The sequence below is a fragment of the Pipistrellus hanaki genome (assembly GCF_964339955.1).
Source record: "Pipistrellus hanaki genome assembly, chromosome: 13".
Classification (NCBI taxonomy): domain Eukaryota; kingdom Metazoa; phylum Chordata; class Mammalia; order Chiroptera; family Vespertilionidae; genus Pipistrellus; species Pipistrellus hanaki.
This window is the reverse complement of record NC_140515.1, coordinates 49,672,000-49,698,162: the sequence shown is the minus strand read 5'-3', so window position 1 is coordinate 49,698,162 and position 26,163 is coordinate 49,672,000. Positions and strand designations below refer to the sequence as shown.

General features: G+C 35.9%; 1 protein-coding gene across 1 annotated transcript in view; it reads right to left on the bottom strand.

The window, feature by feature from the left end:
• Positions 1–1,216: 1,216 nt before the first annotated feature.
• PDCD6IP (programmed cell death 6 interacting protein) overlaps positions 1,217–26,163 on the bottom strand; it is a 45,069-nt gene continuing 20,122 nt past the window's right edge. Inside the window, exons 7-18 of the mRNA XM_084902206.1 lie at positions 24,097–24,213; positions 22,553–22,775; positions 21,259–21,382; positions 18,884–19,061; positions 16,540–16,651; positions 15,449–15,618; positions 11,809–12,057; positions 11,325–11,459; positions 9,865–9,959; positions 7,097–7,220; positions 5,509–5,696; positions 1,217–4,684 (exon numbers count right to left, since the gene is read on the bottom strand). Of these exons, the coding sequence (XP_084758332.1) occupies positions 4,510–4,684; positions 5,509–5,696; positions 7,097–7,220; positions 9,865–9,959; positions 11,325–11,459; positions 11,809–12,057; positions 15,449–15,618; positions 16,540–16,651; positions 18,884–19,061; positions 21,259–21,382; positions 22,553–22,775; positions 24,097–24,213 (1,890 nt within the window). The 3' untranslated portion in view covers positions 1,217–4,509. The remainder of the gene's footprint in view (positions 4,685–5,508; positions 5,697–7,096; positions 7,221–9,864; positions 9,960–11,324; positions 11,460–11,808; positions 12,058–15,448; positions 15,619–16,539; positions 16,652–18,883; positions 19,062–21,258; positions 21,383–22,552; positions 22,776–24,096; positions 24,214–26,163) is intronic.

Here is a 26,163-nt window from a genome sequence, read left to right as displayed (position 1 = left end):
CTCAGACCTGTCCAGCCGGCGTGGTTCAGTGGTAGATTCCCAGGACAGAACACAGAACATGTTCAATTCCAGATCAGAGCACACGCCCGGGATACGGGCTCAAACCCCCGTGGGGGCGTGCAGGAGGCAGCCAATCAATGGTTCTCTCATTGATGTTTTTCTCTCTCCCTCTCTCTTCCTCTCTGAAATCAATAGAAATATATTTAATTCAAAAAAAAATCATCAGACTCACACATTAGAGTAATTTTTAATAATTTAAATATAAATATATCTATTTAAATTAAATATATTTAATTTTAAAAAATCAGACTCACACATTAAATATAGTGATTTTTAATAATTTAAATATAAATATATCTATTTAAATTAAATATATTTAATTTTTTTAAAAAAAACCTGATTTCCCCATACCAAATTCTGAGTCAGTTTCATGCTGCCCAGCCTCCTGGTCCCCTCAGGGGGAGCAGCCATGTTGCTCTCTCACATCAATGTTCCTCTCTCTAAAATTAGTTTAAACATATCCTTGGGTGACTTTTTTAAAAAATAATTTATGCCCAATTTTTCTATATTTAAAAGATACATAATAAGAATTTGGGAAGGACTTGTATACATGCATATAAGCAAAACCAATGGGCGAAAAACTCTGGGGGGGAGGGCATGTCTGGGAATGGGGGGGCAATGGAAAGATATGTACACATATAATACCTTAATAAAAAAAAAATTAAAAAAAGAATTTGGACTTCATTCTTGGACCTAGCCTATTTCACCTTGAACTGTTGAAAGGGACACAAAATCAACCATTTGAGACAAATTGTGCATTCTGAGCTACATAATAACACAGTTGCAGCTGACCTGAGCACATGGGAGATCGAGGAAGAAAACATGCTCTGAAAGATGAACGTGTTTCACCGTCCCCCCTCCACTGCTCAATTAACATAATGTCGCCAAACATTCTCAAAAATCAACCCAGCAAATGACACTTGAAATTAGTCATCTGAAAAAACGGGGCAAATCATAACAAAACACATGGTCCACCCATGAGAAACCATAGGGTGGACAGCTATTAGGAAAACTTTTAAACATTGTCTTCCTTTTATAGTCTCATGCATCCAAAGTGGCTATTATTTTTTATTTTCCAACCCACCATTTGTTAAATAACAGAAACTATAGAGCTGAAAGATAAGCACTTAAAATAAGAATTCATACTCCAAGGAAGTAAGAATCTTTCAACTTTTATTTCCAGGATACATTCATCTGGAACCTCTTTGTTTCTTTACAATTTTCCCCCTAAGAGAAATTAATACAATAAAAATATAATCCAACTACCAGCAATGTTTGTAACCAGAAAAAGAATCTAAAATCTCTGGTGTGATAATATAGGATTTTTAAAAAATATAAACTTCATACCAGAAATAAAGCCTGAATATTCTCTTTTTCTTTAAAAATAGAATTTTTCCTTCTTTGCTCTTCCATGTAAATCGTATAATCAACGTTTAGTTTTAAAGTCTACATTTAAGCTAGTAATAATAATACTACAGCACTGTTTTTTTCCTACTTTGTATCCTGTTCTGTGAATCAACTAAGAATTGCAGTTTAAAAAAAAGAGAGAGAGAGAGAGATGCCACTAGGTTAATAGCAAGATTCTTCAAGAGAGACTGATAAAAATTAAAAAAAATTCCCACTAGCAAACTAAAACCTACTTAACAAGTTGCATTGTACAAAGCACTTTTGCAAACTGTAAAGCTCTCATGGAAAACTTTTTACAAAATCTGTGTTGGACTAGAAAGGCTAGTTCAACACGGGGACAGGTCAGGGACAGAAGGCTGTGAAATCTTGGTCTTTGTTCTGTAACAGTTTGGGGAGGGGAGATTACACATTGCAAGCTGGGGGTACAGGAACATGGTTATCTCACAAGGACTGAATGGTTTGCAGTGATGTATGAGTATTTTCCTTAACAGAGAATAAAGAGCAGGGGAAGAGCCCGTACTTCACATGAGACTGAGGAGTCAGACCCGTCTGCAACTAAGAAAAAGGAGTAAGAAGTTAGTGGTTAGTGGCTCTCTACCCAAAGCTCCACTATTGAAGTATAATCCATTCTGAGACAGTGTTCCAAACTCGGACCTAAAAGGTCTGGGAATGGTGGTGTCCCAGAAGACCATCAAAAAGCCTAATTATAAATACGGGTATTGTCATACCTGAACTAGAGTGACACTCTCCTATCTCTAAAATAGCACTATCCAGAACACCCTTTGTAGGGTTATTTTGTAGGATGTTGGAAGCTAAGCACAGGATAAGAATGTTTGATAAAAATGAGCCCAGTGAAGGCGTCATTCTTGTTTGCTAGAATGCAAAATGGACTTACGAGAAACGTCTTCCCATGAGCCGTGAGGATGGAAGGAGATATGCCTGTGAACACAGACGTGCCAATGGAGGCCTGCAGACCCTTGGCCGTCGGCACCTAGGCAGATGGCCGAGAGAAAGCGTCCTCGGGGACCTAAGGGTGAGGGAACGGGCAGGGGGGACGGTTCTGGGCTGCCGAGCGGCTGGGCACGCTGCAAGAGGCTGTCACCAGGCTGAGCCTTGGCTCCTAGAATGTTTTAACCATCCTCCCGGGGCACTCTGGGAGCGGGCCTAGCTTAGCCCAGGAAACGGGCTAAAGGCCTTAAAACTTCTCTTTTAGCCTCGGATGCACTTCCTCTTTCTTTAGCACCATCTTTCCCCAAGAGAATATTCAGGCCAACTTGGTTTTTGTTTTGTTTTTTCTGCATTAGTAAGAGTTATAAACTAGCAATTTAGAATACCCCTCTTTCACGGAGTATCTTATTAGTATCTGACACCTTGAGAATTAAGAATGTAGAACTTAAATGTCATTTACACAAGAGTCAAACAAGCCATGTCACACTTGATGATTCCACATGAATAAAAGTTAGCTTTGATATGTAAAAACCCATCTTTTGCCAAGGTTTTAACTACTGGACTTTAAACCAATTGTAATATTCCATGTAAAGCTCATTTATATTGCAGTAACATGCCTTCATGTTTTCTATATACAACAAAAGAAAGATTTTGAAATATACATATATTTTAAAACCAGTTCACTCTCTTTTACAATCACACCGTCAGTCCAACATTTAAAATATAAACCCAAACTGCCAATGAAAACAACAGTGGACCAAGTGACAGTACCATTTAAATGAAACAATAATGCAAGAAAATGCAGGCATTAAAACTTAAAAAATAAACATAACCCAATCCATTGGAAAACTGCTCATATGCCTGGTGTGTTCAGAAATGAATCTCACGCAAAACAGATCCCACTGTGATAGCAAACAACTCATTCCTTTCTCATTTTCTCATTCCATGAAGCATGGCTCACTACTTTTGCTGAGGTTTAGACAGTGATTAGTTATCTTAACAGCAGAGATTAATATTAAATACACAGCCTATTCCAGAATTGGCATATGCTCCCAACAACTGTTTTGTGTGCTTCCTGAATTATAAAATAGTCCAATCTTTAGGAGCATAAAAATGAAAGGGCTTAAATCGACTCACATACATTGTGCATTAAATGTTACCAAGTTAAGACAGTAAGGTGGAAAAAAGGAGAAGGGTACAGTCAGTTTTCTTTAAACAATCCCATTATATTAGACAGTACTGTCAATAATGTATTTTAACCAGGTTATTAAAAAAAATAATTACCAGGATTTGTACCAATTTCTTGGAGAAATTAATATAACATTAAATATACAGTTTTTGTATATTTATTTGAAGAATCTTTGGTACCAATTGTGTTCCTTCCACATAGGACTCTTCAAAATAAATTTCAAAATTAATATACTAGTCAGCACATAAAAGATAAACTATGATACTTTCATTTTCCTATAAAATGTACTTGAACCTGACTATTAACCTGCACTAATCATGCACTTAAACACAGTATCAGTTTAACTCATGTACATAAGAGACTAATACTACAAAGAAATTAGACAGTAATGAGAATCAATGACAAAACATAACAATAAAAACTGTTCTTAAGTAATTTATTTTTAAATTATAAGATTACAATGCTTTGATTATGCAAAATAGCATAATGGAAATTAAACCAAATCAATAAACCAAAAGAAAACTTGGTTTTCTTGAATATCAGTATTTAAACCATCACTGTAAGTATCTGATACCCCAATCATAGCTTACGTAGACATAAGTATATTTATTTCAAAGGTTTCTCTTGCGGGTTTAATTTCTTATTTCAACTTTTATGAACTGTAATATAATTTATTTCAAATCCTATTATACCTAGTGTTTATACTGCAACAGCAGCAAATCTCACATGTGCAATTGAATGTGGAACTGGGGCACAGCTTTCAGTTTGTAGCCGCAGACAAAAATTATACACTGCTTTCAGAGCAGAGTGCGTTAGATTAACCAGAGCGTGGAGTTTAGTACACTTATTGCAGATAGTATTTCTTTCCCTTTGCACTGAACCAGCTGAGCTTCTGAGCTGCCATATTACTGCTGTGGATAGTAAGGCTGCTGTGGGGGCTGAGGAAAGGGGTATGAAGGCTGCTGGGGTCCTGGGAACGGAGCCTGTCCGGGGTTCTGATGATACACTGGCGGATATGGCATGTTGTATTGGCCGTACGCATAAGGGTTATAGCCCATGGGCATGGGCATTTGGCAATACCTGATGGAAAGAAGGAAAAAAATGGGTTGATAAATCAAATACGAAAAAAAACGAAACAATTATTCTAATGCCAGTTTTTTCAATAAAGCCATTTGTCTCCATTTCTCAAGTCTATTAGAGAACAGTGGAGAGAAGAAAACAGCTGTTTCAAAGTACCTGTTAGAGAAAAGTGTTCCTAATCCTGTTATTACTTGAAATGAAAGAATGTCAAGTTCACTGTAATGCATATAAATTTACTGTTTATAAAATTCTTAACAGTGGTAAGACAGAATGGATTTAGTGAAGTTTGAAACACACTTAAAAAATAGTCAAATGTCTTGTTTAACTAATTATCACAAAAAAAGCAGATGTTTAAGAAAATACATTCCATCATTACATAAATTTCTGCTCAACAGCTTATCAGAATGCGAAGATTTCAAAGTACAGGAATATAAAAAAGGCCGTATCAGTCTGGCTCATGGAAAGCTCAGAAAAGGCACGTGTTTATCACCTAAATCAGTGGTCGGCAAATTGCCGCAGTTTGCTGCTCTACTGACTAATGAGTTTGCTGACCACTGACCTAAATAAATAGGATCAAGGAAACATAATCTGAATTCCATACAGAAGAGACGTGATATAAACCCAATATGTAAAAACTAAAAACATAAATATGCTTGGGAAATAGCTATCTCAACTACACAAATAAATGGTTTTACTTCTGCATGAGCTGACAATGTACTTATTCATTTATGACACGCCCACTCAGAGCAGAGACAACCCTGTATTAGCAGGTTAAAAGGAGAACATCAGCTGCTTCACTGGGATAAACCAAGTTTCCGCCTTACCCGGGATATCCTGGATAGGTGGGGTACGGGGGGCCCTGGGCCTGTGGGAGGGGAGCTGAGCCAGGAGTCTGGGATGCAGCAGCTGCAGGAGTTCCAGTCACCGCGGGAGCTGAGGCGGCAGCAGCAGGCGCTCGATTTGCTGGAAACGTAGGAGGTGGAGGCCGGGCGGGGGGCTGAGGCTTACTGGGCTATAAGGAAAAGTCAGCAGTAACTACAAAATGTTTCGTGTTTCTTTCAAATTGCTATCAAGTCAAATAAATGAGGGGGCATGAGAGAAACTCTACACACTCCAACTAGATATACTTCTAATTCCCATTCTTAAATGTTGGCTTATTACTCTAAAAATGTATCACAGTTGAGGAGTAATTCTCCAATTTGTTATATGTTTATTTAATCCTTATCTGAGGATATTTTTCCACTGGGTTTGTTTATTTGTTTTTAGAGAGAGGGAAAAACAGAAATATTGATGTGAGAGAAACACATCAATTGATTGCCTCCGGCCCGAGCCCCAACCAGGGCCCGGGCTGGGGAAAAGCCTGCAACCGATGTATGTGTGCCCTTGACCAGAATCAAACCTGGGACCCTTCCATCGGCAGGCTGATGCTCTATCCACAGAGTGAACCGGCTAGGGCTAATTCTCTGATTTGTGGATCCTCGGTAGCCACTGCTCCTTTCCTGATGCCCAATATTTAATCATTTACTGCTCACTGCTTCTCCCACCAATAGTTAGACAACTGAGGTGGGAGAAAGGAGCAGGTCAGGTACAGTTTATTACTGTAATCCCATCCTGATCCCAACATATTATGACATTTTTTAAAGACCAGAACACTTAAAAGAATAACATAATATATAATACATACAAGTCCTAATATTGTCCTACATAATCATAGGACCACTTCACCCTAAGAAAATTAACTCTTACTTCCTAATACCATCAAGTATCCACTCCACATTTAAGTTTCCCTACTTATCGCCAAAAGAGGCTCTGACAAGTGTTTTCATGGATCCAATCAAGATTCATGGATTGCACTTGGTTATTATGAATCTTTCCACTCGTTAGCCTTAAACATGCCTATGTTTTCCTTCCTATGACATCCCCTCTTAGAAAAGATCAAGCCAGATGTCTCACAAAATGTCCCAGTTCTAGATTTGTCCAATGGTTTCCTACCGGCACAATCTTGTTTCATCACCCTGTTTGCTATAAACTGAAAGTTGGTTCTAAAGACTTGATTAGCTTCAAATTAAAGATTTTTTGGCAAGAATTCTTCACATTGCAAAACATCACGTTGGTCACCTGATCAAAATGGTGACACCAGATTTATCCAATATGAAGTCTGTTCCATCCTTTGCAGTGTTTCCCAAACTTTTGACATATGTGTACTCCTTCTATAATTTTCGTAACGCTGAGTACCCCTCGTACTCATGAGAACGTAGAATTAGGCTCAGCTAAGCACGGTGCAGAGCATATCCCCACCAAACTCTTCCCGTACCCCTGGGGGTACGCGTACCACACTTTGGGAAACACTGCTTTACAGCAAGCAAGCTGTCACTAATGTAAACTTCCATGTCCAGAGGTTTGCTTACTGACCGCTGTGGTTCTTGGCGCTGGAGTTGGAGGAGTGGGGGCAGTTCCTCCTGCTGGAGAGGACTGGTAGGCGGGTGTAGGAATCGAAGGAGCACTAGGTTCTCTGGCAATGCTTTGTTGCAAGTCCCTTATAAAAGAAAAGGGTTAGAAATTAGCACAATAAAGGAAAACCCAACACACAGAAAATATCAGGTGTTTTTCTTTTCTTCATTCATGAAATACAGAAAATAGGTTCAAAACAATGATGGTATTTTGAAACATGCTACATTTCTGCTCTTGACTAGAACTGCCTTAAGTCTTTTCTCCCTACTATTTAATGAAATGAAATTAGTTCTTATGCTACTTGTGAAGCCTGAGGGAAAAGGTAAACTTTCAGAGATCATAGTTACAGCTAGAGTAAGGAACATATCAAACTGGTCCTAAACGATTGCCCACACTCTTTTTTCCCCCCAATATATTTTTATTAATATCAGAGAGGAAGGGAGAAGGGGATAGAGAGATAGAAACATTAATAAGAGAGAATCATTGATCGTCCACAACTGGGGATCAAGCCTGAGACCTGGGCGTGTGCCCTCGATCAGAATCAAACCCAGGACCTTTCAGTCCGCAGGCTGATGCTCTGTCCACTGAGCCAAACCAGTTAGGGCGACTGCCCAGTCTTAATAAGAGGTCATCCTCTAGATGAGAAACTCCTAACATAATAACCAGAAAATTACAACAGCTCATAGTCACCTCATAGTCATCTCACTAATATTTTAATCACTATTTATAGAAACCATAACAACAGGTGAGAAAGCTAACCTATTCAAACCATTTTGTAAATTTCTTAATACTTTCTAAAGATATTCCAAAAAGTATGGCACTGAGATATTTCATGTTAAAAGATACCTCAAAATATATTACTAAGGTAAATTCTTTATAAAAGAGACAGTTGAAAAGACCATTAAAATACAGTATTAAAAAACAGAAAAACATCTTTAAATCCTCTCTACCAAGATAAACTAAATCGATCCCAAAATCTCACTTAAATAAAACAGAAGTACTGTAAGTGTAAATTACAAACCAGATTTCTAGATTTAGTGTGGGGCAGAGTAGAATAAACTATCTCCTTCATAATTTTTGCATTGATTATATTTTGAAATGATGCTACTTTGGACACACTGAATTTTATGTTGCCCGTTTCTCTTTTAGCCTTTTTTAAAAAAATATATATTTTATTGATTTTTTTACAGAGAGGAAGGGAGAGGGATAGAGAGTTAGAAACATCGATGAGAGAGAAACATCGACCAGCTGCCTCCTGCACACCCCCTCCAGGGGATGTGCCCTCTACCAATGTACATGCCCTTCACCGGAATCGAACCTGGGACCCTTCAGTCTACAGACCGACGCTCTATCCACTTAGCCAAACCGGTTTCGGCTCTTTTAGCCTTTTTAATGTGACTACTAGGAATTTTAAATTTTAAGTTGTACATGTGACTGCATAGTATCACCAAACAGATGTACCTTTACTTATTTTACCAGCCCTAGACATCTGATTTGTTTCTATTCTTTTACTCCTAACAATAATATTGGACAGTGTGTTTTAGAATCTTCATGCCCACACTATTTACAATTGCCCAAAACTAAAAACTACTTGAATACTCAATAATAGTACTGGTAATAAGACTGTTGTATATTCATATGATGAAATATATATATGGCAACATCATACCGATGAATCTCACTAATATAATGTTGACTGATAGCCAATCACAAGAGTTCACTGTGTAGAAACCAGTCTACATTCTCAGTGGAGACAGTGGTTGCCATGGGGGAGTGGGTGACGACTGGATGGATGCATTAGCTATGCTTCTGGGGTACTTCCAAGTGCTCAGTGCAGGGGTGTGCTCAGTTTGTATAAATTCAACAAGGTATACATCTATACATACTTTTCTTGTTTTTTTACATTCAATAGGAATGTTTAAAAGAATTTAGGATCTGAGCATAACAGTGATTTTTAACAAAGGTCCCGCTACAAGGCCTGCACCTTGGATGTGAGCTAGATCCATTTTTATCTATTTTACAGAGATTCTCTGTAAGACAGAGTTTGAGCAAAAGGTTCTTCAGCTCAAAAAATAATAAGTGGAGGGGGTGGATGAACACAATCCAGAAAGTTAAAATCAGAATACTTGGTTTTGACTATAAAAACATGAACTCCCATTATTTAGTTAATGTAACTATCTGAAAAGATTATATATTCTTTTACATGACTCAAAACAATATTATTTTGGTGAATGTTCTTCATCTATAGGTTTTGTTTCATTTTGTCCATTTTTTCACCTTAATAAATATAGTCTCTTCGTATCAATGCTGTGTCAACTCTCTGCTGATTACTAAGCATAGAGTGAGTCCTGCTCCTGGCCCAGCTCTCAGTAGTCTCCTTCAGAAAGTGATTCTGCCATCTGTACCTCTAGTTTATGTAAGGAACTTATTTGCCACCACAAAGAAAATACTTATGTTTATAAGCATTGCCTCAGATCTGCCTCTGTGAGCTGCTTTATTATCATTTCTGTGACATCACTGTACTCCCTACATCTAGAGCTTCTGCTCTTTTTTATCTTTTTGTTTCTGGACCATGCAGACGTTTGCTGACTTGTTTTATAAAACACCCAGGAGCAAAGGAAAAAATTGCTATCTCACACTGTTAAGTTTACCCCCAAAAGTCTCCACAAGGTTGAGTATTTTTAAACAAAAATACTCTAAGTGCAATTTAATATAAAAAACAAACTTACTTTAAGAGTTCATCTCTTTCTGTTTTCCGTGCAAACACTATATCACTGCACTTGTTCTGGAACCGGACTAGGATTTCGGTCAGTTCGTTGTAAAACTATAAGCAAACAACAAATACAAGTAATTAACCAGAACAATTTTTAATCTAAGGAGGAACACAACCTAAAGCTCCATTGTCAAAACAGTTAAAAGTGAAAAACTAAAATTTTCTACATTAGATAACTCATACTACTTAAGTCTAACTTAATATTAAAGATGAGCTAAGCCAAAACCAGTTTGGCTCAGTGGATAGAGCGTCGGTCTGCGGACTGGAAGGTCCCAGGTTCGATTCCGGTCAAGGGCATGTACCTTGGTTGCGGGCACATCCCCAGTAGTGGGTGTGCAGGAGGCAGCTGGTCGATGTTTCTCTCTCATCAACATTTCTAGCTCTCTATCCCTCTCCTTCCCCTCTGTGGAAAATCAATAAAATATATTTTTTTTTAAAAAAAAGATGAGCTAAGACTCCTAAAGAAAATAAAATCGCTTTTAGAGAACAATATTACTAAAAATTAAATGGTAACAAGTTAAAAGTTTCATGACCATGTTTTGTACATTTTCCCCAATTCCTAACCCACTAGCCCTATTTCACTGGAAGGACTAGATCTGCACATTCACTTCAGAAATGCAGCAGCATTTCAGAAGCCCTTAGAAGAATTCCCACTTGTCTATTTCAACGAAGCATTAAACAAAATTAAAATATTTTACTATCCTCTCTGTTTTTTTATTTGTACCCACAGCAGTATTTATACCCACTCTTTATAGAGGGTTTTACATGACATCTTCTGTATTTTCACCAAGATAACTTTATCCAGTGATCACAATGGAATTAAAGTACCAAAGGAGTGAAGTGTCAGAAAACTTAAAAATCACTTGTTCCCTCATAAGCAAAGTAATTGGTAAAAATACAAGCATTTCCCTAAACTCTTTAAAGAATAGGCAATAAAATACTGAAAACATATTGAGTAAGCACTCTTGAGACTGAGACAGATCACAAGTCTATCATTATCCAATATAAAGCACAGAATATAAACGCCATATCCACCCACCCACCTTCCCCACGACAGATCAGCTGTTTCCTCATCAGTCATTCAAATTGGTCAACTTTCCACCCCTCTATCCCCCCACAAACACCCCAAAAACAGGTGTCAATGGCTTTTGCTATCTCTGGGCTAATTCCTGTTACATCAAATGTTAACCCACTTTCTGCCTTGTGAATTACACATTCATCAAAGTTCCCATGAAATGTTGCCACCTTCATTAAGATCTTATAACAAACTTCTCAGAGGCAAAAGTCATTAAAGCTAACAAATTCAAAGCAAAAAAAAAAAGGTGATACAACTGGAAAAAAAAACACACAATTAACTTCCCAAATTACATATTCACATCTATACTGGATAGCTACTGTTTCTTTAGTACACCATACCTTTGTGCCTTCCTTTAAATTAGCTACAAGTTCAACAAAGTTGTCATATGCAGCAGCTAAATTCTTCAAAACTTCTTCTCTTAAGTTAGCTTCATTGTTAGATTGCTTCATTTTTGAAAATTCCTGGTGTGAAACCTTGTTAGAAGAAAAATTTATGTATTTACATTTATTTCTCAAACTAACACAGCTCCTAACATTTTTATTGAAACTTTTCCAACTATGAAGATCAATATATTTATATGCAGTAATTTCTAGAAATTTAACAAATATTTATTTTGGGATAGCACTGTGCTTTAAATCTTTCCTTAAGTAAAAACATCACAAATTCAGTGTATGATAAAACAATCAATAATGATTATAGATTGCTAGTAACATGTATACTTGCAAAAAAAAAGATAATTTAGATTATCTTAGATTTAGAATAGGCTTATCCTTTCTTTAATTTTTTTAAAACATAAATCTTATTAAAGTATATGAAGTACACCTGAATATTCTTAAGAAGTCCTTCCTGTTTCTTTAGAGATTCTTGGACTTTCGTCGTAAGACCTCCATAGATTCGATCCAGCTCAGTAACGGAAAGAGCTTCTTCGTTTATAACACCATCTTGAGCCAAAGCAGTCAAAAATCTGCTTGTCATATCAAAATTCATTGATTTCAGGTCATTCTCTAGACCCTCTCTTTCCTTCTTTACTTCATCAAGATTTGTCAATAAGGATTTTAATACATTTACAACCTTAAAAGAAAAAAAAAGAAAACCTTAGTTTAATTGAAAAAGAAACCAGAAGCCTGGGTTATGGAATCAATCCACCAGTTGGGGCATGCAGAAGGAAGCCAGCCGGACAATGATTTTCTCGCATCAATAATGTTTTTATCTCTCTTTTCCTCTCCCTTCCTCTCCGGAATAAAAATATATGGGGGGGGGGGGGGGAGAGAGAGAGAAAGAAAATGAGGGCATAAGTAGTAGAAAGAAATATGACTCCTTGAGGTCCAAGAAGCATCAAATCATAGACACACTACAGGAAGGAGAATGTGTCATACCTGGATGGACATGACAAAGCCTGTTTAAGAGATCTAGTGGAATCAGATGTTAGACAATGTGAATAAAAATCTTATTTCCAAATGACTCCCATGACACATTGTTAAATGGAGAAAAAAGGTGCAGAAGTGCATGCGTGCATGCATGTGTGTATAATGCTGAATTTTGAGAGAAGAGAAATCTAAATATAAAGATATACATATACATAATATATTATGTACATATGTATGCAGATGTTTTTTCTGCAAAAAAGAAAAGGACTAAGGACAAACCATAAACTAGTGAATATGATAACTTATAAAAAGTGGATGGGAACAAAGTGGAAAGAAATGAGATTTCTCTTTTGAATCATAAAAATTTTTTCACATTCAAAATTAAAATTAAATCAAAACTTGAATACAGAAACAAATGAATGAACTGTCCATCTAAGTAAAACATAATTTCAAAATAAAATATTTCAACTCTGACTATGCTCCTTTAGTGGACATAATAAACTTAATTACTGTGTAACTAAGGTCAGTTTACTACTAGGAAAACTCAATTTTCTCACCTGCAAAATGAGAATAATAGTAATATTACCTATCTCAGGACTGTTGTGAAGACTGAACTAATCTACATAAAGTGCACAAGATAATTTCTAACAAAGGGTAAGTGTTTAATCGTGTAAGAAATTACTATTAACTGGTAGTTAGGTTTTATGGTTCAACTCTATACTTTGGGCACATTATTGACTGAAGAAGCTGAGGCATGCACATTCAGACAGGGATAGGGGAAAAGATTAAGAATTAAAGCATCTTTATTTTGTTGAAGTATAACTATGTAATTATGTGACACAGTTTGTTTTGGGAGGGTGTAATAGAATATACATTTTAAAGGTTGCAACTATTATATGTTGGTGCATTTAAACGGATAATGGAACCTGAACCATGACTCTGCCTAAAGCATTTACCACCCTATAAAGTCTGTTTAGCTAATAGAAAAATAAGAGATATCATTTTACTCTCTCTGTAAGTTATGTCTAACAAAAACTAGGAAAAGGAATATGCAGAACTGGTTTAAAAATCAGCCTCAGGGTGAGAGTCAGGAACACTGTAATAGTATTATTTTGAAACAGACTCCATGTCCTTATGTAGTATAGAAACTAAGGTGTCTCATCAAATAGTAGGCCAAAATTGGGGCGATAATACCCCCAAGTTAGCCAGAAGTATTGTGAGAGGACAGGCATGATTCACACGGACACAACTTCCTCTTCTGAGGGCAATCAATCATCCGTTTGTCCCGCATATCCACATTGTATATGTTACCTGCCTGCTGTCATTTAGTAGCAGGCTGTTGTGGTATTAGCGCCTTTGTTCAAATAACACTTATTTTACTGAACAGTGACCTCAAAGTCAAGAGGAATGATGCTGGCAATTTGGATATACCAAAAGATGCCAAGAAGTGCTCCCTGTAAGTGAAAAGGTGAGCACTGTTCACTAAGATATTTTAAGAGAGATCACATAACTTTTATCACAATATATTATTATAATTGTTCTCCTTTACTATTGTTGTTAGTATATTACTGTACCTAATTTATAAATTAAACTTTATCACTGGTATAGATGTAGAGGGGAAAACATAACATACAATATATAGTCTCAGGCTTCATTATCCCTCTTGGATAAGGGGGACTACTGCAATTAGTATTCTTTGTTCCATTAGGTCCCCTGACCCTCATTAGAGATCCAGGTTCTGTACACATTCTTCTCTTTCCTTTGGGGGCTGGTTTCCACTGAACCTCTAGTAGCTTCTCTGGCCACACCTTCTCACTCTATCCTTAAATCCACATGGGTTCACTTTTTCTGCATTTTTACTCTGTTCTCATAATGTGCCAACTTCTTAAGAAGTCTCTTAAGAGAGGAGCTCCGGCCCTAGCCAGTTTGCTAAGTGGTTAGAGCATCGGCCTGTGGACTGCAGGTTCAATTCTGGCAAGGGCACAGACCTCAGTTACAGGCTCGATCTCCAGCCCCAGTCAGGGTGCATGCAGGAGACAACCTCAATGAAGGAAAATCCTCAGGTGAGGATTAACAACAGACAGAGAGAGAGAGAGAGAGAGAGAGAGAGAGAGAGAGAGAGAGAGAGAGAGAGAGAGAGAAGCTCCAGCATGCTGGAATTTAAGTACTGTGTCATCTAAATTCCCACAGCTTATCTCTGTGACTATGACACTTAAGTTTCTATCCCATAGTGCAGTTATCCTGTGTATGTCTAATCTTTGACACTGGACTGTAAATGGAGGGTGAAGGCTCTGTTTGATTCGTTTGTTAATTTTTCAAAGCACCTAGCATAGTGCCTTACATAGATTAGATATCTAATAAGTCTTGGTTAAGTAAAACCATGAAATGCTTCTGTGGAAAGATAAATAGGAAACAACACTGATAACTTTTGAGATCTATGGCCTCAGGAAATTCATTTTTCAAGTTTTCAGTTGTACTTGTGTGCTTTGGCTTATTTTCCTGTGTACTTCGGGGCCTCTATCTTATCCTACATTACCTCATCAGACATTATACTTGCACTTTCTCCTCTTTTGGGACATTCTGAGACCAATGCCCCATTATTAATTTTCTCCTTCCTGTCACCAATAGAAAGGCCATAATGATGTTACCCATTTTTTAATATGCACACCTTGTCAATTTTCCTTTCAGAGGTAGGCCAAGTGGAATATGGTAGAATTGTGGGAGACAAAAGTATGCAGCAAGGAATGTGTGTTCAGAGAGTATCTAGCCATACGCAGTCCTTCCACATAGGGAAATTTTCTCCCTTTAATAAAACCTTAATTAAATACTGTGAACATATGGAGTATCTAGAATAGAGTACCCAGCTCACAGGAGCATCAATAAATGAAAATTATTATTACAAGATTGTAATGTTATTACTATAATTACCTATTACTCAGTGTACATTATCAGGCTACTTTAAATATAACAGCCATAATTAACATCTGCACTTTTAGAAAGATGCCAATAAGAAAGAAATCAGCAATTTGTTTATAACCGCTTGAACATCATTCTCATAAACAGATGACCAGCCACATCAAAGCGCATCTTCTCACCTCGCTGCCCTGCATGGTCTTTGCTGGGTTGGCGGAAGGGATGGCCGCATTCAGCTCAGGCTCCGGCTTACACAAAAGTGCGATGGAATCCCGGTGCGACTGATACCGTTCTTTCACCTTCCCATCTGCTTGCAAAGCTTTATCCAAAACTGCTCTGAAGTTGGCTCCCTCTGTGGGAAAAAGAATGTGATCAAACTGATTTCAACAGTAATGTTTATGGATTGATTGTACCCTTAGTTCTGTTGTCCTCCTACAGGCCCCAATTCTTTGTAGTTAAATTTCAGCATTTTGGGGTTCCTTTCTTAAGAGAATTATTACTTTTTCTCCCTTTAATAGGCACCAATTCACTCAATAATGGAAACTCAGTTCCTCTCGTGTTTGCATTTTTATTTTTGAAAAACCAACTATAAAGCAAAAGCACAGTTATACCTTAAATAATTTGTGATCACTGTCCACCAAATAAAAAGCTATTTGACTAACCTTTTCCCACAACTCGTGAATATAGAAAAAAATCATTCATCCCCTCACAACTTATTTAAAAAGTATTCTCTTTCAAAGGATCACTGCTTCAACTTGACTTACATAATAGCAGATATATTTTTAGAGAAATCTCATTAGCAGTAATTACTTTTACAGAGATAAACAAAACAATTCTCTAGCTACCATGAAGATATCATTTACCTTAACAACAAGTTTTCAAAATAACTAAAGTTTTCAAAATAAAAACTTGACTTCAAATTAACTGTTAAAAATCACCTTTTACCATCCAGGATTCAAGTAAAATGAAATTATAAAACAATACATATAATATGATCTCGCTTAAGTTAATAAAATATGCACATGGCTGGAATAGAAAAGGTTATAGGAACGTTTTAATTTTCACTTTATACCCTTATCAAGAATCTGAATTTCTTATAATGAATATGGGTTATCTTTGCTATATTTTTTATCACTGAAGAAAAACACCTGGGTTATAATAGCAACAGCTGCAGTAAAAACAGGCTTACAATTGAGCCTAATTTAATCAAGCAAAATGTGGATCCAAATTGAGACTTTATTAATTTGAAGGTCAAATTAATACACATTTTTACCTGCTCTTAAAGGCTTATAGAGTTCGTTGGATGCTGTCCTTTGCCAGCGTTCCTTGAATTTTGATCTTAAATCATTGTCAGTTGCTTCTTCTTCATCCAACAATCTTAATGACTTTTAAAAAGAAAGAAAAGCAACAATGGATATCATTTCTGGTATAAAAAGCTGAATTTTTTTTAAATGATCATACTCCAAGTACACGAAAATTAGTGAAATGGAACTATTCTTATATTACTGGTTAGAATATAAATTGGCACAACAATCTTTGTTGCAGAAATTCATGTTACAATCTATTTAATAAAAAATCTTGTAAAAGGGCTAGGCGAGCCATTACTTTACTCAGTAAAATTAAAACAGAAGAATAAGTAAGGGTTTTTGTACATCCATATACCAAGACTACTTAAAACAAAGAATATTTTAAGATAAAAATAAATAGAAAGCTTTTGGACCTCAGAAGCCATAAACAAAACAAAGAGAAAACTGATTACCTATATGAAATAAGATTTAGACTTCTATCCCAATAACACACACTAAATACTTACATGTAAAAAATGTCTTTTTAATGCATAGCTGAAAAGACAAGATAGTAAAGTGCCAGAAACACAAGATAATAATTTACCAGTAGAAAAATGTGTTAGAGCCAATGGTATTTGCTAATTCCTGACAGCTTAGAGCAGAAGTCTGCAAACTCTTCTGTCAAACACTACAGTAAATATTTTAGGCTTTGAGGCCCACAGTCTCTATCCCATATTCTTCTTTTTCTTTTTTTGCAACCCTCTTAAAATGGTAAAAAATAAAATAAAATAAAAAATAAAAAAAAATTTAAATCATCCTTCATTAGTGAACCTTACAAAACATAACAAGCCAGAATTAGCCACTATCCTTAGTTTGCCAGCTACGTAGTTCACTATTAGCTTAGAGTGTGAATTTAAAGAACACGAGTAGACACAAGAAACATCAGTGAAGGCCCGGCATGGCTCAGTGGTTGAGCGTCAACCTCTGGACCACAAGGTCAGAGTCTGATTCCCAGTCAGAGCATACGCCTGGGGTGTGAGCTTGATCCTCAGTGTGCGACATACAGGAGGCAACTTGTCAATGAGTCTCTCTCATCAATGGTATTTCTCTCTCACACTCTTCCTTTCCTTGTTCAGTATCAGTTATATCATATCACTTACATTATCATAACCATAGTAATATAACAGCAAAAGTAGAAATAGCTATACTTTATTAAGCACATAAATACTGTGTGTCCCATAGGCTAGGCATGTGACTGTTTTAGTTTAGCCCCTCTTTTAAATAAGCCTAGGAGGTCAATATTCTCATCCTCCAAGGTTCACACCATCATAAGTATTATACTTAAGTACTTTGGCCCTGCCCCAAAGTACTTGGAAATGATGAAAATACAATATCCTCTGAAAGTTAACTGAAAAATCAGAACATCAGGGATGAAAGCATTGATAACAAAAGTCATGTAAGAGAGATGTGACTCCTTAATCAATAAAAAATTGGGGGGGGGGGGAATAAATATTAACCAGAAAGAAAGGGAATATAACCAGCTTGAATATAATTATAGCTGAAGAAAAAAATTTACCAATTAAAGAGTTAAAGGCACAATAAAGGGAGAATAACATTGGCAAACTGTTGGCTTTAGCCAAAAAACTTTAGTGTTCCATTCCTATTGATAAAATGCCCTCTACACTGGAAAATGGATACAGTGGATTTATAAAACATTTGATGACCTACCTTTCTTTAACCCCATGTTCACCAAGAAATCCAATCTATATATATTATCTATATATATAAAAGGTTAATATGCAAAGTGTCCCCGCAGGAGTTCAACCGGGAGACCAGGAGTTCTATTGTTCACTATTATGTGCGCTGACCACCAGGAAATAGGGCAGAACGAAGGAAGGCCCTGGCCAGCAGCCAGCAGCCAGCAGCCAGCAGCTCCCAATCAGCCCTGATCACTGACTGGCCAGGCCTAGGGATCCTACCCATGCATGAATTTTGTGCACCAGGCCTCTAGTCTTTAATATTAAAAAGTCATTAATTATGAAAACTTTGAGCAATTTCAGTGATAGTAACTTCTCATAGTATCCTAATATTAAACAATGGTCATATGTTTCATTAATGTCCATTTACATACCCTTACAGATATGAATGAACCTATTCTCACTCAATTGAAATTCTTTTTGAGGCTGAAGGTCAAGCTCTGGCCCACATTAAATTCACCACAATGATGAGCACCTCCCTGTAAAACCAAACAGGAAAAAGCCTCCAGTGCTAATCCTTGCTGGACAACAGGAGTCAAACTATTTTATTTGAAAGGCAAACCTCAAAACATACCTCATCTAAGATTTCTCTATTTCTTTGTAGTAGTTCAGGTAGCTCTTTGATCAACTGATCTACAGTCTGGATGCCACCCTGTTCAATCACAGATGTGGACTTAGTCAATATAGACTGAGGTACGGTATCTCCAGATACATCTTCAATTGCTGCTGGAAGATTAAGAGATGCTAACACCCTGAAAAAATGAAATATTATGTTACATAGAGGTCTAAACCACCTTAAAACATGAGTCTCTTATATCCAAGTCAAAAGCAATGGAGTTACCATCCCAAAAGTAGATAAGCCTTATCAACAGAAAAATAAGGGAAAAGAAAAAAAATAGGTGATTGAGAAAATTAAAACAAAATAATTAAAGAATTATTTAAATTCACAGTTAGAAATTAAAAGCCAAAAAGTAAGATATATACATTAAAATATACTAAATACCTTTGGTTGATAGTTCTAACTTAGCTTCTTTCAGTCTAAGTAATTATAAGTCAAAAAATCTATCTTAAAAGCTATAATCTTTTTATTATACTCCTGATTGTTATATTGTCACTGACAAATCAGAATACATAAGTTATAATTTCATATCACCTAGGCAAAATGTAAAGAGAACATAGTTGATCTAAGTATTAATTATAGAATCTTCATCTGTTCTCCGTTTGTAGCACAGTAACAATTATTCTGTTATTTCATTTATATAATAAAGGGAATGTTAAACTTATGTTTTTCTTGCTAGAAAAAGAAAAATGTCAAAATCCATACATTCATTAAAATAAAAAGCATGAAAAAGCAAACAACAAGGAGAAAATATTCTTAATTACATACATCTGACAAAGGACTTGCTTCTAAAATATGTAGAGTTCATCAAAGATTAATAAGAAGAAAAACTCAGTCTTAAAAATTAGCAAAATATGTCAACGGACACATCACAAAAGATATTATGAATGGCTAATAAACATATAAAAAGTTGCTCAACATCTTTATAAATCAGGAGAATGAAAAATCACGAGACACTAGTACACAATCTAAAATGTCTAAAATTAAAAATATATAATAAAAAAATAAAATAAAATAAAAGATTGACAATACCAAGTGCTGATGAGGATCCAGAGCAACATTTCTCAAACAGTGCAGGTGGGAATATAAACTGGAACCACCACTTTGGAAAATAATCTATTCATTTCATATGAAGTTAAACATACACTAACCATACAATTAATCTATTTTATTTACCCAAGAGAAATAAAAGATGTCAACACAAAGACCTGTTGATGTTTACCGCATCAACAATCTAAAATGTCCATCCTCAGGTGAAAGAATAAACAGACTGACATTTGACCATAAAATGAAATACTGTTCAGAAATAAAAAGGATCAAAGTGATATCTACAACATATATGAATCTCAAAAACATTATGCTAAGTGTAAGATACCCAACACACATTTTGATTATATACTATAGGTGCTTATCTATACTGTAGGTATTACTTATGTAATAATACTGTACTACACTATGTACTATAAAATGCATACTCCATATGTTATAATGATTACATTTACATTAAATTATATAAAAAGAAAAATTATAATGATAGGGAGTGCTATAGACAGTGGCTAGGGGTTAGGGGAAGAGAAACTGAAGGGAAAGAAAGAGGCATGAGGGCCGAGACCGGTTTGGCTCAATGGATAGAGCGTCGGCTTGGGGACTGAAGGGTCCCGGGTTCGATTCCGGTCAAGGGTATGTACCTTGGTTGCGGGCATATCCCCAGTAGGGGGTGTGCAAGAGGCAGCTGATCGATGACTCTCTCTCATCGATGTTTCTAACTCTCTATCTCTCTCCCTTGCTCTCTGTACAAAATCAATAAAATATATATATATAAAAAAAAAATAATGAGGCATGAGGGTGTATTTAGGGTGAAGGAAATGTTCTCTGTCTTGATTGTGGAAATGATGATGGTTACAAGGGTATTCACATTTATCAATAGAAATGAACTATACATTTAAAATGGATGTACTTCACTGAATTAAAATTATACTTAAGATTTTTTTAAAACCAATGAATCTACCAGAAACAAAACAGGTTCAGAGTACTCAATATACTCATTATCTTAACTTTAAAAATTCATTTCTACTTCTCATTTCCCTCAAATAAATACAAATTAGTGGTCAAATATTTTCACTTTGTTTCAGGAATTAAGTTTCTTCCAACTAGTAGGGCTTAATAACTATAGTGTCCCCAAGAAATGTGTGTTTATTTGCTATTTCACTTATCTTTGACATTCAGTTCCAAGGTCAGAAAGTAAAATGTTCATAAACTATTTAAAGAACAATCAAACAGAAAACACTGGAAGCTTAGATATAAATTTATGAAAGATAAGTTCTACCTACCCATTTGCCAAGTTGGTTGCTTCTCTCATTTGTGCAATTGACCTGTTAACTAAATCAGCTTTCCTCTGGTTATAGGCAGCCAAAGCCTGCTGCACTGACACAGGAACCATCTTCTCAAACAGATCTGCAATTAAAAATGGAAATGTCAACACAATTTTGAGACAAAACTCAAATTATATAGTGACTGTTCGTATTTCCTTTCCAATGTTTATATAAAAAGTCTACAAATACTTAAAGGTAAAACTAAATCACTACTGAAAGTACAATGATGGGCAATAACAATGAAAGCTTTTTCTCTGAACTTAAATTTCTTACCTTTTAGATGTGACACTGAACTAAAGGAATCTTTGGTGAAGAAGAGCTAATCATGAAAACACTTCACTTGTTTTGGTCTACCGTGCCATGGTTCAATTTCCAGCTCTATCACTTTCTAACTATGCAACCTTGGACACGGTAATCACTGTGCATCAGTATCCTCATCAGTCATGTGGGGATAATAAAAGTAACTAGCTCATAGGATTGTTGTGAAAAATAAATGAGCTAATATTTGTAAAGTGCTTAAAAGAGTTCCTTGGCACATGGTAAACACTTTGTGTTTGTTAAATAAAAATAGGTAAAATAATCACCCTTTCCCAATAACTTAGAATATTATCTTTAGGATCTCAGCTACCAAACACTGTATATACCTACAATACCCAAGCATACTATAATGTATTTATCTGACACAATCACTACTTTTAAGAGACTCCAGACTTGATAGGTTTGAAGTTATATAACAAATGTTAAAATGACAACTGCTTAAAGTTTTTATCATTACTCAAATGCAGTTTCAAGTTTTCTGACTCTGTTGTATACTTTACATATCCTTCATTGACATCTTTTCCATTTAAAAATTGCCCTGTAGCCGGGTCCGGTTTGGCTCAATGGATAGAGCATCGGCTTGGGGTTCGATTCCGGTCAAGGGCATGTACCTTGGTTGCGGGCACATCCCCGGTAGGGCGTGTGCAAAAGGCAGCTGATCGATGATTCTCTCTCATCGATGTTTCTAACTCTCTATCTCTCTCCCTTCCTCTCTGTATAAAATCAATAAAATATATATTTTTTTAAATTGCCCTGTAGATATAATAATTTTTATTCTCATATTCATTTTGAACAATCTGAATGCAAAGTATATTCAGAGCATACAATAGTAACTTTGTGATTTTAGGCTACTAAAAAAAAAAAAAAAAAAAAAAAAGATTAAACTGGAGAAAAGATGAGTAAGATTAAAACTACAACTAAATTCTTGACATACCAGTGAATTTCTGGCTAATGGGTACATTGACTGGAGTAGATTTCACAAGTGTAGCTTTGCCAATAGGATCTAGATCTTTGAGGTCTGGAACTCGATCGTGATATATGAAGTCATTATCCTTTTTTGCTGCAGTAAGGGCACGGTTGATTTTGTCTGAAAAATCCTTCACGTTGACATATTCATCATAGCGAGATGCCACTGTTTTAATCAATTCGGCTGCATGCTAAAAAGAAAATGTTACAAAATAATAATAATGTTTATTTTTCTCAACCAAGCATTGGTTTCTTTTTTAAATAAAGGGGGGAAAAACCTAATTTGAGATTTTGAATTTTCAGCAATGTGGTCAACAGATTAACCTAGAAATTCTCTCTTCACAAATTACCCCAAAATTTAAGAATACATAGCAGACATCCCTTTAAACACGTGTGAATTACCAAGAAAATAAAGGAAACCTATGGACCAGTAAGTATAACCTGGCATTGAGAATCAAAACAATAGTGATCAAAGTTGATTCCTAGACAAATGAGATATGTTTGTTAATCTCGGTTTTGTAAAAAAAAAAAAAAAAAAAAAAAAAAAAAAAAAAAGCATGCTTTTCTCTGATTGTGTCACTGTGGGTTATAATACCAGCATACATTTTATTTTTTATAAGTCTGGGTTTCTTTTTTCATGAAAAGACTAATTTGTGTGAACTTCCTAAATGATACTCGCATAGTACCTTCTAATATCCAGGCCATTTTAAAATTTCCTTATCTTCTTATCCTCTGCTTACCAATACTCAAAAATACAAACAACTAATAAACAGCCCTTATTCCTGCTGAAAAGTTGCCCAGATGTCACAGCAAGTTTCTGACAACCCCAATGCCTACCATATAGATACAACTGCACAGAAAGTACTCTGCTTTTTACAGATGTACTTATATTACCACTGTCCTTCTCAAGCTCAATTTATATGCTCCAAGGCTGGCACTGTACAATCCTTTCTGGAGTCTGGTAATTAATTTAGAACATTTTATATTAAAATAAGTATGGTAAATTTTGCATGAAATTTTTTAGGGTTTATTTTCTGTTGTTTTGTTTTGCATTAATTTAAATAAAATATGAGATTTTAAAAAAGCATGCAGCAGGTAAAGCCTATAAAAGCACTTGTCTCCATTGATGGGGCAATGAGTAGGAATGGTTTTCATGAGCAAACTTGGGAATCTCATTAAGAAAGAAAAATGGCCCTAACCAGTTTGTCTCAGTGGATAAAGCATCGGCCTGCAGACGGAAGGGTTCCATGTTCAATTCTGGTCAAGGGCATGTACCTTGCGGGCACATCCCCAGTAGAGGGGTGTGCAGGAGGCAGCTGATTGATGTTTCTCCCTCATCAATGTTTCTAACTCTCTATCTCTCTCTCTTCCTGACTGTAAAAAATCAATAAAATGTATTTTTTTTAAAAACACAGAGATTAAAAAAAAAACAAAAAAAAAACCTGTCCTTATAAAAAAAGAAAAGAAAAATGGAGATCCAAGTTATTTAATATTTATTTCTAAGAGACTCACCTGTAACCTTGCAATCTCTTCGCCAAATTTCTTCTGCTGTTTTGCCAGGATAGACTGATGGTACTCGGCATTGGCCTGCATGATACAGTGCTTGGCAGCCAACACAGGAAACACCTCCTGGAAATAAAAATACTGACCAGGGAAGAGTCCAACCACACAAACCACCGCAGACAACATGGGATGCAGGAAGAAAAAGGAAAAGGAGACAGAAATTAGAATTACCCCATTAATAGTTTAGAGATAGGTTAGTCAGGTGTAAACAGAGAAGACCACATGATTTTGCATGGGTTGAATTCAATCATTTGAATTTTTTTCTTCCAATTAGAATGAAGGGGTGGGTTGTTGTTGTTTTTACTTTTAAGTGAAGTCAATTCAAATTTTTACAATTCTCTTTAATCGAGCCATGAAGTCAACGATTTGTTTACAAAGAAGAAAGGAAAGCATGCATTAGAAAGAGAAGTAGAACGGACAGCCAAAGGAACAGCAAGCACAAGGCTTTAGAAGCTTTCTTATGAGCCCTTTTCCGGCCGTTAGAGTCAACTAAAATGATTACTCACATACACTAATGAAATTGCTCTATAGCTGACTGTTTCATGTTTAAGAGACAAAAGACAGTAAAAGTAAGTTCCCACTTATACTCATATCCTAAGACTTTTTAATAAAGATGATTTTTAGCCAAATAAAAATTCAGTATCATATAACAACTAACATTTCAGTATCATATACTCAAAAACACATAGCAAACAGACAAATGAACTAAGGTTAATAACTCATATGATTCAGTATTATTCTGCCCTAATCTGCCTTAAAAAAAAACAACCTGCATTCAAAATTAATTGTAAAAGATCCAAAAACATGAACCTGGGAAGCAGTTATAAGGGTACCGGCTCTTCTAAAATGTCAAATCCTAGCCTGCAATTTTATTGTTTTTAGGCAGTACATGTCATATAAAATCTAATAACTATACTAGACAAGCACTGTGCAAACAATAAATGAATGAATGAATGAATGAATGAATGAGAAAGACATTGAAAAACTGACATTACCACCTATGTCCTTTCCTGTCTCCCAATGAATAATATCCTAGATTCCTGGATCATTATTTGTAGACATTTCAGTTTTACAATTAAAATATGAGATATCTGCCGAAACCGGTTTGGCTCAACGGTAGAGCGTCAGTCTGCGGACTGAAAGGTCCCAGGTTCAATTCCGGTCAAGGGCATGTACATTGGTTGCAGGCACATCCCCGGTAGGGGGTGTGCAAGAGGCAACAGGTCAATGTTTCTCTCTCATTGATGTCTCTAACTCTCTATCCCTCTCCCTTCCTCTCTGTAAGAAAAATCAATAAAATATATTTAAAATAAATAAATAAATAGATAGATAGACAGATAAAATATGAGATATCTTATGAGCTTTATTAGAAAAAAATGCAAAAATAACGGACACCTAAATCTCAAACTGCACTCATGCCAGTTCTCAAAGTAAGGCTGGAGCAACTTTGTACTTAAACGGGAGTTTCAAGGAATTCCAGGAATGCTGCAAAGTAGTTTCCAAGTCTTTGTAGGTGACATTCTTCTCTCCATGACAAGACTGAACTAATGGCCCAACAGGATGTAACGGTACACGAGGCAGCTGAACATGAGGTCTTTCCGATGAAAAAGAGGTGAGAAGGGGTCCCAAGTCTCTTTTTAAGAGGAATATTATTAATATCCAAGAGTCCTGGGCACCTTTCCACTGATACCTTGGTGTATTTTCAATTTCTAGGAATCTTCACATTGGACATTTTCTGACTAAACTAACATGTTCTATTGATGAACTTATATGCTCTTTTTAACTCCACCACAAACTGTCTGCAACTTCATACTTTTAAAAAAAAAATTCCTGAATGATTTATTAATAAACTCCGCTATGAGACCATGTGACAAATACCATGAGCTATCATACAGACAAAACTAATTCCTTGAACATTTCTGAAAAAGTAACTGAATTATATACCACATTTCACTCAATCTCAGTTTCCCTTTCTAACCATTCTAAATTTACCTGTTAGTCTAATAATCTGCTTTG